This window comes from Pelodiscus sinensis, chromosome 8, assembly GCF_049634645.1.
Source record: "Pelodiscus sinensis isolate JC-2024 chromosome 8, ASM4963464v1, whole genome shotgun sequence".
Taxonomy (NCBI): Eukaryota; Metazoa; Chordata; order Testudines; family Trionychidae; genus Pelodiscus; species Pelodiscus sinensis.
This window is the reverse complement of record NC_134718.1, coordinates 67,971,555-67,984,911: the sequence shown is the minus strand read 5'-3', so window position 1 is coordinate 67,984,911 and position 13,357 is coordinate 67,971,555. Positions and strand designations below refer to the sequence as shown.

General features: G+C 49.2%; 1 protein-coding gene across 2 annotated transcripts in view; it reads right to left on the bottom strand.

Annotated features, from left to right (window-relative positions):
- The window catches only part of XPNPEP1 (X-prolyl aminopeptidase 1), a 62,041-nt gene that overhangs the window by 17,000 nt on the left and 31,684 nt on the right, over window positions 1–13,357 (bottom strand). For both annotated transcript variants that reach the window (XM_075935514.1, XM_075935515.1), the window contains 5 exons: window positions 12,566–12,776; window positions 6,896–6,985; window positions 2,422–2,472; window positions 672–730; window positions 43–120 (listed from right to left, as the gene is read on the bottom strand). In XM_075935514.1, the coding sequence (XP_075791629.1) occupies window positions 43–120; window positions 672–730; window positions 2,422–2,472; window positions 6,896–6,985; window positions 12,566–12,776 (489 nt within the window). The remainder of the gene's footprint in view (window positions 1–42; window positions 121–671; window positions 731–2,421; window positions 2,473–6,895; window positions 6,986–12,565; window positions 12,777–13,357) is intronic.

Here is a 13,357-nt window from a genome sequence, read left to right as displayed (position 1 = left end):
AAGTGTGTTTGCTGAAGAGCCGAGGGGCTGCGCTTCTCTTACTTGTAGTGGATGATGGCGCCGTTCGGGCCCGTGCTTGAAATGGTAGCAAAGCTCAAGTCGATAAAATCCTTCTGTTGGCTGAAAGGAAAGACCATGAGTGAGACCTGAGCTGGAGCCAGTGCACGTCACCAGCACGCTCAGATAATAAAACAGTCTCCAGCCAGCTCCCAAACCTCCTCCCCGCCTCCATTTCACCTCACCCAAAACCTTTCCCCTCCCCAGACAGATCAGTTCAGTCCCGCAGCCATCTGCTTAGAGGTTGTTCTACTGCTAGACAGGAGCCAAGCAAGTTCAGCCGTAATGTCCCAACTGGCTGAGTCCTGCTATCTTTCTCTCCCCCTGCTTGGCTAAGGGAGAAGTCAATAACCAGCAGCAGAAGAAGGCAAGGAAAGTCAGGAGTTGCTCCCCCGCAAGATCCTAACCCAGTGGCCACAAAACCTCTTTTACTAGTGCCCAAATCAAACCATCTGAAATCTGCTTGGCCTTGGACAACATGTACCAGGAAAAGGGGAAATTAACAAAGAATCAGAAAACCACCCAGAAAAACGCCCTGACTGCAGTTTTGGGTTTTTTTGTTTTGTTGTTTGTTTTGTTTTGTTTGTTTGTTTTTGTTGTTGTTGCTGTTTTACCTGCGAAACTCCTCTGCTTTGTCTGAAGCTGAGATTTCAGTAACAGATCCCTTTGGAACCTAAGGGACGAGAAGAGGGAAAAGTTATCAAGTCACCTACCGAAGGAATAGTAATAGAAATGTAGCCGTGTTAGTCTGGTGTAGCTGAAGCAAAATGCAGGACTATGTAGCACTTTAAACACTAACAAGATGGTTTATTAGATGATGAGCTCTCGTGAGTCAGACCCACTTCCTCAGATCAACCGAAGCAATAGGCTTGCCAGACGCTTTCACCAAAAATCCCAAACATGGCAGGAAAAAAACTTGGTTGAGCAAAAAAAAAATTTACATGTCCAGTATTTTCTGGACAGGGGACAGAAATAACAGACTGTGCGGGCCAAAACCGGACACCTGGCAGCCCTACAAAGGAAGCAAGCCAACGATGAAAGAGAATTTCCCCTTAGCCTTTACACCACCTACTCTGAAGAGAGGTGTGTTGGGTTTGATTTCATGGACCCTCCTCCCGTGATGGAGAGGCATTGTGCCAAGTGGGCCATGAAACAGACCAATGCAACATCAGTGTTTCAGGGCCGCTGTGGTGCAAGCAGCCACTCTAGTATGCCCTGACCTCAATGAAGCTGCCCAGAGAAGTCATGTCACCCATGGCAGCAGCTGTTTCGAAGATCAGGAGCGACATGGAAAGGCACCCGTTTAGAATAAATGGTGAAAAATCAAACTGGATGTAACCACTGCTTTCCATTTCAATCATCTGTGGCTTTAGCGCTAATGCCAATTTGCGGTAGCATCTAAGGCACTACTGCACTTATGGAAATATAATTAAACCCATTATACTTCTAAAAGCTACCCGTGCTCAGAGAGTGCTCTAAGCCACAGATCTCAAAACACTACACAAAAAATAATGTTAACCATTTTAGCGAGGGGAGTAGGGCAATGGAGACACAGCTGCAGTAGATCTGCCGAAGCTCATACCATGGGTGAATGGCAGTACAGGACACTGGTCATGTGGCCTAAGGCCAGGTTTACAGTGGGATGCGGGAGGCATCCGGTGGAACTCATGAAGGCACCCAAACAGGTTACATCAGTGTGGCTTAGGCAAGGATGGAGTTTCAAGAGAGCAGCGGGTACGGGAAAGGAGGGGTAGCTGTTTGTTTTTCTTCACAGACCCTTGTCGATAAGGGAGCAAAGGGAAAGTACTTGGATTCTGTGCATGCCTCTCACTCCTGGCTGGTCAAGGGAGGGGGCAGAGGAGTAATTCATAGAATGCAAGTACTTTCCCCTCGCTCCCTTAACATCAGGGGAACGGGGAGAAAAGCAAGCCACAACCTGGGGCGCAAGGCTACTGTCCCCCCTCCACTCTCTCGAAACTGTGACCTTGGGCTTAGGCGTCAAACTGCCATAACCACTGGGCAACACTGCTTACCTCGAGAACATCCCTGAAACACCGCACTGTATCATGCAACACTCTTCTGCCATCTACTACACCAAAGTCAGCAGGAAAATAGTACCTCCTTTATTAGCCCTTCCTCACCCACTCAGGCAAATTTGCCTGATCTGCCTTTTGAGCATGATTCAAATTCTCATTCCACTTTAGATGGAAACCAGACTCAAAACCATAGCCTCAAAATCAACCAAATAAAAACGGGCACTTTTCCTTCCCTCTCCTACTCAAAAGAAATTCCACAGCATTGAAAAGCGCATGCAAATGAAAAAAAAATTACCCAAGTTCAAAACACAAGAAATTCATACTCTACCTCTTTCTCTAGCCAGTTAAAGAGCTCACACAGAGCCACGGCATCTTTAATCTGTATTAAAATAAGCAAAAAAAGAAAAAGGGAATTGAGTGCACATCAGATTTATAAAGCTGCGAAGAAAAGTCTTTTTTTTGTGAAAAGACAATGAGCTATTAAGACAGGGCACGCTGGCAGGGAGATGAGATAAGTGATCCAAGCAGCCTTTCTAGCCTCTAACTTCTGTGATGCACTGGAAGTGTTCTCATAGATTCCAAGGCCAGAAGAGGCCACTGTGATCATCTGGGTCTGCCCTCCTGTATAACACGAGCCACAGAATGCCCCGCAATATAATCCCTGGAGCCGAGCTTTCAGAAAGCCACCCAGCCTTCTTTTGAAAATTGTCCCCAGTGGAGAATCCACCACGACCCTTGGTAAATTGTTCCCATGGTTCATTTTACCTATCAATAAACTAGGTAAATACAACTTAGATGGGGTTACTATAAGGTAGGTGCATAACTGGCTGGATAAATGTACTCAGAGAGTAGTTATTAATGGTTCACAATCCTGCTGGAAAGGCATAACAAGTGGGGTTCCGCAGGGGTCTGTTTTGGGACCGTCTCTGTTCAATATCTTCATCAGCGATTTAGATATTGGCATAGAAAGTACGCTTATTACATTTGCAGATGATACCAAGCTGGGAGGGGTTGCGACTAATCTGCAGGATAGGGTCATAATTCAAAATGACCTGGACAAATTGGAGAAATGGTCTGAAGTAAATAGGATGAAGTTTAATAAAGACAAATGCAAAGTGCTCGACTTAGGAAGGAACAATCAGTTTCACACATACAGAATGGGAAGCGACTGTCTGGGAAGGAGTACGGCAGAAAGGGATCTAGGGGTTAGGGACCACAAGTTGAATATGAGTCACATAAATCAGTGTGATGGATTCTGGGATGCAGTAACAGGTATGTTGTGAGCAAGAAATGAGAAATCATTCTTCCGCTCTACTCTGCGCTGGTTAGGCCTCAGTTGGAGTATTGTGTCCAGTTCTGGGCACCGCATTTCAAGAAAGATGTGGAAAAATTGAAGAGGGTGCAGAGAAGAGCACCGAGAATGATTAAAGGTCTAGAGAACATGACCTATAAAGGAAGGCTGAAAGAAATGTGTTTAGTTTAGAAAAGAGAAGATTGAGGGGGGACATGATAGCAGTTTTCAGATATCTAAAAGGGTGTCATAAAGAGGAGGGAGAAAACTTGTTCTCCTTGGCCTCTGAGGATAGAACAAGAAGCAATGGGCTTAAACTGCAGCAAGGGAGGTTTAGGTTGGACATTAGGAAAAAGTTCCTAACTGTCAGGGTGGTTAAACACTGGAATAAATTGCCCAGGGAGGTTGCGGAATCTCCATCTCTGGAGATATTTAAGAGTAGGTTAGATAAATGTCTATCAGGGATGGTCTAGACAGTATTTGGTCCTGCCACGAGGGCAGGGGACTGGACTCAATGACCTCTCGAGGTCCCTTCCAGTCCTAGTGTTCTAAGATTCTATGATTACTTTCACTGTTAAAAACGCACAGCTGATCTCCAGTCTGAATTTTAAAGCCATTGGATCGTGTTTTCAGTTTGAAGAGAAATGTATGAGCTTGTTATTAAATAGTGTGAAAGTTCTTCTTCACACAGCGTGTAGTCAACCTGTGGAACTCCTTGCCAGAGGAGGCTGTGAAGGCTAGGACTATAATAGAGTTTAAAGAGAAGCTGGATAAATTCATGGAGGTTAGGTCCATAAAAGGCTATTAGCCAGGGGATAAAATGGTGTCCTTGGCCTCTGTTTGTCAGAGGCTGGAGAGGGATGGCAGGAGACAAATCGCTTGATCATTGTCTTTGGTCCACCCTCTCTGGGGCACCTGGTGCTGGCCATTGTCGGCAGACAGGATACTGGGCTAGATGGACCTTTGGTCTGACCCAGTACGGCCGTTCTTATGTTCTTATGTAATATTTGTTCCCTGTGCCGGTACCTATAGACTATGAGCAAGGCCCCCTTTAATCTTGTTGCTGGTACGCTTAATAGACAGAGCTGCTTGAGTCTATTGCAGTAAGTCATATTTTCTAACCCAGCGGTTTTCAAACTTCTATTCTCATGACCCAGCTGAAGAAAATTCTTGATAGCCGCGACCCAACATAATTTGACTAGAGGGTGGGCTCCAGGGTGGGGCTGAGGAGGAGAGCTTTGGCGTGCAGGAGGGGGCTCTGGCTTTGGGGGGGAGCAGGGTTGGGGCAGGAGGGGCTTACCATGAGCGGCTCCCAGCCAGCAGTGCAGTGGGCGGGCTAAAGCAGCTTCTTGCCTCTCCTGGCATCGCAGACCATGCTGCACTCCAGACGCAGCCAGCAGCAGCTTCCCAGCCAATGGGAGTGTGGAGCTAGTGCTCAGAGCAGGGGCAGTGCATGGAGCCCCACAGGCTGGGGTGGGGGCCTCCTGGCGAGCGCCAAGAGCTGAAAGCCCGAAGCACCCCCCCCCCCCTCCACCCAAGGCCCTGCCTCTTGCCTCAGGGCCCACGGTGGCTGCTGCCTCGCTGGTTCTTTGTCTCATGCCCCCGGCTCTGGCTGCTCCTTTATTGTGCAGATACATGTCACCCCATTGCTGCTCCTTCCATTCAAGTGACTGCATTTTTAGTGCCTTTGCAACAACCCTGGGCGGTTTACCAGGAGCAGGGATTTCACAGAGGACTTCTGGATCTAACATGGGCTTCCATTGCCAGAGCTAAATGACTCACCTGCCGTAGCTCAAAAGGTAGTGGCAGAGTCATAAACCTCCATAGCTGGACTGGCTACTTTAAGGGTCTCAAGAACCACTTGGTGTTAGCGGGTCCCACCTGCTTACATGGCCTGCTTCTGTCAGGTGTCGAGCGCCCCGTGAGCCGGGAGTGGAGTGCCCCATGCCCCTCAGGAAGGTATTAGCACCTGGATGGACCAAACCCCATGCCAAGTTCCCTTGGAATACGATTCCCCACTTACCCGATGGTCCCAGAGGAGAAGGCGGGCTGGAGAAACAAGAGCCCATGGGTTTCCAAAGCCGCGCCAGCTATTTTGAAGGCCCACCATGAGGCACCTTAAAAAGGAGCCTCCTTTCTTCCAAGGCAGGGGACTCGGCCCTTTCTGACCAACAGCCCCATTTCAGGGGTGTCAAGATGGTCCCCCAAAAATGAGGAGCCCTTTGAAAAGGGCTTGCCCAGAAAATGCTGAACTCTCGAGTAGAGAGTTATACCCTTGGTTCCTTATTTCTACCCCTCCATAGTAGCGGTTCATGGCTGTCCCGTAGTACTGCCTTCAGGGCCCAGCACACATTGGGGCCTCGTTGCACAGGGCATTGTACAGACATAGCAAAGGGACAATCCCTGCCTTGCAGAATTCACCTGGGTCTGGAACGCTGTATGGGTCTGGAACACTGTATGGGCCTGGAACACTGTATGATTCTGACTGAGAACAGGGAAGGTGACGAGTACCCCCGTACATGTTGTTCAAAGCTTTAAGACCTGCCTGGGGGCCTACATGTGGTGGGAAGTAGGGATGTCAGAGTTGAACCGATTAACCGTTTCACCTAAGCTGGTGCTTATTGGTTAATGGTATCAGTTAAACTCAGCTGGCTCCCAGGGCACCGAAGCCTCCTTCCCGGGAGCCAGGCAAGCAGAGGGTGGTGGCCCCGCCCCCAGGAAGGCATTGCTGCAGGCTCTGCAGTATAACTGGACTCATGCCTCAGCTGAAGAAGCAAACACCACTTTGGATGGTGTGCTAGGAGAGTCGCCTTTCACAGCACATAGATTTTTTTTTAGCGGTTACACAGTTACCATATTGAATGTTTTTAACATCCCCAGTGGGAAGGCTTGTCTGGTGACCCTGAGAGTTATGCTGGACAGGATTTCCCCACTCACCCGATGGTTCCAGAGAAGTCAGGCTGGAGAAACAAGAGCCCATGAATTTCCAAAGCCGCGCCAGCAATTTTAAAGGCCCACCATGAGACATCTTAAAGAGGAATCTCCTTTCTTCCAAGGCAGGGGACTCGGCCCTTTCTCATCATCAGGCCATCAGGCCACCGGGAAGGGACTGGACAAAAAGCAGTGCTGGCTGGGGGGTGGGCAATCGACCAACATCTGGTCATTGTAAAACGTGAGACTATAGAAATGCACCGCGAAGGCCTTGCTGCAGCAAACATGATAGAAAGGAATGGCAGGGCTTGGTTTGTGTCCCAGGCAATGTCTGACAGCTCAGAAAAGGATTCAGACAGCTTTAAAGGGAGCATGGTTAGGCTGACGGCCCCTATTAACAGCAGCGGGTGAGCGGCAGCAGGTTAGAAAAGAAAAATATTCTAGCACACCAGCCACGGTATTATTTGCTTCTTAATCGGAGGCACAAGTCCAACTGAAACACTCCCCCTGCCTGAAAGGGAAACACCCTCGCCAGCTCTGAGAGATGATCAGAATCGACCGCACTCGGTGCTTCACTTACATGTGCTCTTCTCATGCCTTCTGTTTCGGCTGCGTTCTTCACGGCCTTCGCGATGCACAAGGGGGTGTACGGGGTGAGGTAGCGGTGAGCCTAGAGCATAAGGAAAGGGATTACATCCTGGGCATTCACACCGCACACGCTTGCCTGATGACGAGCTGGGGCTTTAGCAGAACCGCAGTTTGGACTTCTACAGCAGCCTGGCTCTCTGCCTATGGCTGGCGGATTGCTACACGCCGGTCAGAACATGGCCGAGGAACAGCCCCTGCTCTGACGAGCTTCCTCAGCCTTCATTAGAACTCAGAGAGCAAACTAAGAGCCACAACCAGCCACGGGCAGTACCTCCGAACGGTCAGCCTTGAGCGGCACGTGGGACAACGAAGGCACAAGAAGGCTTAGGCCCCAAGCCTACAATCTTGGGTGCGGCAGTTGAGACACGTAGGGTCTGTTCGGCAGAGGTTCTGAGCACTTACTAAGCCAAGTGTATGGTGAGCTGCGTCCCTAAAAACCAGGCCCGAAGAGTGCGACCCCCCATGCCATCAAGTGGCCTTAAAGCAGGCCGAGGTGTCAGGTGGAGAGTAGCCCTTGGGCAGAACTTTCCACTGGCATAAGACTGGAATAAGGGATGATGGAACCACCTCCATTACTCATCACCCATCCTCGGAGAAGGGGAAGGTGGAGGCAAGCTGAGAAGACTAGAAGAGGAAGGGGGTTAAGGTTGGACATATTCCTGGAGGTTTCCTCACAGGACATCATCTTTCATTGAAGATTAATGTTTGATCCCTGGAGACACTAGCACATTCCTGGGGGCGGAGGGGGTGCAAGCAATACCAGCAAGGGTGCAGAAGAGCAGAGCTCTATTTTGATCAATCCTCCATGGCAGCAGCTCCCCAAGGGACGTCTGGGGTTGCCAGATGGTTTAACCAAAAATACAGAACACACTCCCCTTCCCCCCCCCCAAAAAAAAAACCCACTGGGGAAAAAATTCTGTTGAGAAAAAAAAGGGGGAGACCAAAGTTGTTGAGGAAAAAAAAAAGGACCCCGAGAGTTAAGCAAAAATTTTTTTAAAAGTTTTAAAAAAAGCCTGGCCCCTTTAAGAAACGCTTTTGAGGCTTTTTGGCCCTAACAGGCTGCTGGCGGCCACCTGCCATCTTGTCTCCCTGTGCCAGGACGGACAGCTCCCCTGCGGAACCCAGTAAGCACGCAGGGTTCTCGCCTCCTGGCTGGGGAAAAAAAATCAGAAAATACCAGACATTTTAGGTGTCAATACGAGACACCTGGCAACCCTAGGGACTTCACACCAATGCCAAGTTAAAGTTGCCCATCTGCAGATCTCCCTTGTGCCAGGGCCAGGTAGTTGAGTCAGGGATCCACAGCCAGTCTCCCTTGTGTCTGACCTATGCTTGGACATAGTAGAAAACAAAGGCCTCGCCAGGCAGCTGGGACTAATGAAGCCTTTCAAAAAGTTGTGACAGAAGTGACTTTCCTGAAGTCTCACAGCAAATCAGACACAGAGCGAAGAATAGAGCCCTGGTCCTGACTCCCATGCCTCTGCTCTGACCACTAAATGATTTACCATTTCCAAATATTTTACAGTAGCAGGAGAATGCTCCCTTAGAACGTCACAGTAAAAGGTGCTCAACAGCCATAGGAAATTTCATTTACCAGAGGCAGGACAGACTCCAATGTATTTAGGATGTAGGTTGACAATTTTACATACGTGGTCAGGGTGTATTTATCTTCTGCTAAAAGTATATTTACATCTTGAGCAAGCCACTTAACTCCTTTTCCCCTCATCCCTCTGTCTATCTTATTCCTAGGCTCTTCAGGGGCAGTCTTGCGCTGTGTTTGCACTGGGCCCAGCACAACGGGGTTCTGGTCTCAGCGGAAGTGTCCAGGTGCTAAGTTAATGTAAATTAATCATAATAATCCTATATTACTTATTATGAGCCAGACCCTTAGCCATATAAACTGATACAACTACACTGCGATTGAACCGGTGTCTCCTTTAAGTGTAGTACAGATTAGGGTCCAACGGACCCCTGGTCCAGGACACGTCCCTTTAAAGGCCTTGGGACTTTGGAGTGGACAAAGGGAGTGGAGTGGAGGGGCAAGGCAGGTACTGGAGAGAAGTGGTTTGTCCTAGGGGAACAGCTAATGGTTGGGAACAAAACCCACGGTACTGTTTCTTTAAGGGATTGTGTGGGGCAAGGCTCCCCTCTCTCCCAGCCAACCAGGATGAGCCCTGGGAAGGAGGGGCCATATATACCCTGCCTCCTCTCTAGATAAAAAAAGGGGCCAGCTGGGAAAAGCTGGTTTAAGGCTGCAGCTGACTAGAGCAAGCACAGCTCCATAGAAGGAGGCTGCAGGACTTCTCTGGCCAGGCAAAGCAGTCTGATTGAACACTCACCAGACCTCAGGCAGGAGGCTGTGGGACTCAGGATCAAATGAGGAGGAGGATGGGCCCAAAGGAGTTAAAAGACGCTATTTGGAAGAGAACGAATGAAGGCCCCACAAAAAGGCCTGAATACTCTGGACGGAGTCTCGATCATTGCAAAGAACTCAAGGGGGAAACTGAGGGCAAGGTGCCATCAGGACCACACCAGGCCACAGGATGGCACCCTGCTACGAGGCTCTTTCAATTGACTTAAGCTAAGGTTCTGGTCCTTTGAGTTCCGCTACTCTGGCAAAAGGTGTTTTCATTGACGCCAACACTGGTTTCTACCAGATGAAGAGTTGACCCAGCCATCCAAAATTAATAAACCCAACTATCCTGAGAAGAGGCCTTGCAGCGCGTTTTAGTTCTGTGCAGCCGTTTTCCACGGCATCAGCAATTGGTACAGAGCAATGTGCTGTTGTCAGGAGGTGAGGTTTGACTAAGGAAAGAGGCCGGGAGATTTATCTGGGTTACACATGTTCTACATCCTGATGATTTGTTTTTCTATCAGGCAAAGCACACATGTTTCTTATGAGTTGGCAGAAAGGTACAAAGAGCACCATCATCGATCAAAGAGACTGGTGGCGGCGTAAATTATAACGTTTTCACAGGCTCCACATCTGTACTATCGCACAAGGCAGAGACACGGCCAACATACATAATCAGAGAAAAATAACACACACTGCTGGCTTTCTTGAACACAGTAAATGGCATGTTTGACAGGACAGATATTAGCTTAGGTATATTGTTAAATAGACAACAGGGGGATTTATAAACTGCCTTTGCAGCTGGAGAGGTTTGTTTCATGCGACATGAAACCTAGGTTGCTCTTCAAAACCCCATAATGTTTTTTTTTGCAAGAGAAGGGCCTTCAAACCCAGATGTCTCTGCCAAAATGCAGCTTAACAGCCCAACCCTGCAAATGTTCACTACAACAGGTAGGGGGCTGCAAGACAAGAACAGAAAACGTCATCCCAACCAGAGCGGCAGACAACGGCTCAGCGGCACAGTGGGCCATGTAAAGCTGTCTTGTAGATTATCCTGTGGGATTGGTGGCAGGAAGGGGATGGCTGGGACATAAACAACTACACGATTGGTTACATTAAGTGATCATATTGATGAGTAACGCCCTGCGTCAGGCCCACCTCAATGAAGCTGAGATCTCTCTGTCCACACAACAGGGACAGTTTCCCTGCACCACTCTGCTACTGCGTCCCCGAGTTTTACCACTGACTTCAATGAGAGCAGAGACAGGCCAGCACTGAGCACTTCCAAAGATGCCACCCAAAGTTTCACCCAGGCCTTCCATGAAGGCCCCCACCACCCAACTGTTCTTAATCTAACGCGGCCAGGGCCACAGACTGTCCCAGTGACAGTCTCAATAAGGGAAAGCATGAGAAGAAGAGTCATTTTAGAAGAACCCAACGGCTGAGATGGAGCTGCTCGCTGGATTGGCAATGGAGACTTTTCCACTCTCGGTCACTGGCACAAATCCATAATGGTCCCTAACAGTGGCTGTTTGGTGGCCAGTATGCCGTGAACTCAGGGCGTCTTCTCCAACTGCTGGGCAAGAGGCTACATGGCAAATCGCCAGGCCCATAAGAACCATTGCTTAGAGACTCAGAAAAGGGGCCGAGGAGTTTGTGGGCCTGAAGAGGACGTGTTGCTTCAGAACAGGCCTGAAACACCCTCCACAGGATGGTATAGAGAAGCGGTTCGCAACCACTGGTCCGCAGACCGGTGGCAGGATGCGAACTGCTGGCTGCAGGGCCACAGCAGCTGCCGGAGCTGAAGCCAACTGTTCACAGCAGCTTTGGGGGCCAGGGCTGGGGTACACCCTGGCCGTTAAACCACCGCACAACAGCCGGCATATGGCGGGCAACTGCCGGAGCTGACGCCGGCTGTTTGTGGCAGTCCCCAGCCAGAGCTGGAGTTTTGGCGGACCAGTAACATTTTATTTGCATATTCAGTGTTTGCATAATGAATATGCAAATATGTAAATAAAGTGTTGCCAATCCACCGAAAGCTCGTGAATGGGTTTGCTGGTCCGTAGAGTAAAAATCTTTGGGAACCACTGGTACATAGGAAGCTGCCCTAGCTCTATGGATACATAGGTGCTCAACCTCTCTGAAGATCCAGATCCTAGGTGTCCTATATTGGTACCTTTCTCTACCCGTAAATTACTCTTCTTTAAATCTTTACCCACCCAAAAGTCCTTACTCTCAGCAATAGTGCTGAGTGTAATGTTTACTTGTAGTGTATTATTTAGCCATTAATATCTCTCTATGCTCTATGGAGTTCCAGAGAGTGAGTAGTCTCTGGTAAACAAGGGAGACATAGCTGGAACTCAAGATGTGTGGAAGCCTGCTTATTTGTCAGTAATTATAGTTTTTTTCCGATATATTCTAAGGCCACAAGGATCCATGGTGATCATCTTCCTCAAAATAATTCCCCAAAATAATTCACAGAGCATATTTTAGGTATGTTTCCTTTGAATAAGTGCCCTCCTGTTTAAAAAGGATGGTTATACTCTGTATCATAATTAGAGAGAAACATGGGATAGGGCTTTCTTCATGAGTACCAGAAGATATAGTTACAAGCACAATACTAAGGTGTATCAAGTACAAAGGAAACAAAGCAATTCTGATATCAACAGTGTCCCTACACCTACATAGTCATGCTAACCCATCACAAGGGCAACCAGCCATTTCATGCAATCTGTGTCCTCATAATATTCCTTGCCAAATGAACACAAATCCAGTCTACCTTGGCTCTTGCATCTCCTGACTATCTGTCAGACTCTTTGCTTTTTGCCTCCCACCACAAGCCACTGAAATAAATAAGGGAAGTCATCTCTAGATACCCCCACTAAGCACAGCCTCCCCACATGCCCTCTGGGGTTCTATCCACACCTGAATCATTGGGTGTATTTCATCTATGCCATGTGTGGATCAGTTTCAAGATCCATGCACAGGGAGCCTAGTTTACCCACATCTCCCCAAACCCTCTGCTTCCACTGTTCTTGTCTTACCCTGAATCTGAGGATTCTTAGGGTGAATTGGCTTATGAAGCTTGAAGGCTTGCCCTGTGGACAGCTACCCCTGCACTCAACAGCTCTCTGATAATCCGGCAGTCTCTTCAAACCCACCCTCCGGCAAAGAATGAGACTTGTAGCACCCGGCACTGATGGGAAGCCGAGAGCTCATGCCTTAATTAAAAACACTCATCACACCAACCTTGGGAACAGCCTGGGTCAGGGCATAGCTGGCTTTGTCACTGAGCCACACTTTCCCCTGGGGGGAGAGAGCCCCACCGATTGCCTGCAGCTCCGTCAGGACGGATTCATATGGCGCCACCTGGATTTTAAACTCAGCCTCCAGGGCGGAATCCAGCAGCAGATGTTCCCTCACGGACGGGTCTGCCACGCGGTCGTGGTTGATAAACAGCCTGCAGAAACATACCAGCAGAGAACACGTGGGTGAGACTTGGGCTTCAGCCGGATGGAGTTGTGGGGAGAGGGGGGGGGGGAATCACACGGTTCTGATCACATTTAACAGAGAGAAGGAGGATGTAATTATAAATACGACTGTGCACTGATCCAGACAAGGTTATCCAAGGATCGCCACGCACTTTGCAACCCGCATTCAAATTAAGCCTGACAACCACCCCCCCCACACACCTTCCCGGGAGAGATTATATAACTGAAGATAACGGAGAGGGCTCAGAGCATGCACAGAGCATGTCAGCTCACAGCTGGGAACAGAACTTTCACAAGAGCAGGGTTTTCAAACTGTGGGCCGTGATCCAGTGCTGGGTGGTGGACACGGGGTCTTGTGGCTGCAGGAGGGTCAGGTGATAAGGGGAAGTACTAAAGCAGGCTACTTGCCCGCCCTGGCACTACAGACTGCACAGCAGGCCCGGGTTGTAGGTGAGGGAGGGGGGAGCACACAGGGCTCCGTGCACTGCCCCTGCTCCGAGCACTAGCTCCGCACTCCCATTGGCTGGAACCTGCTGCTGGGGCGCAGCAT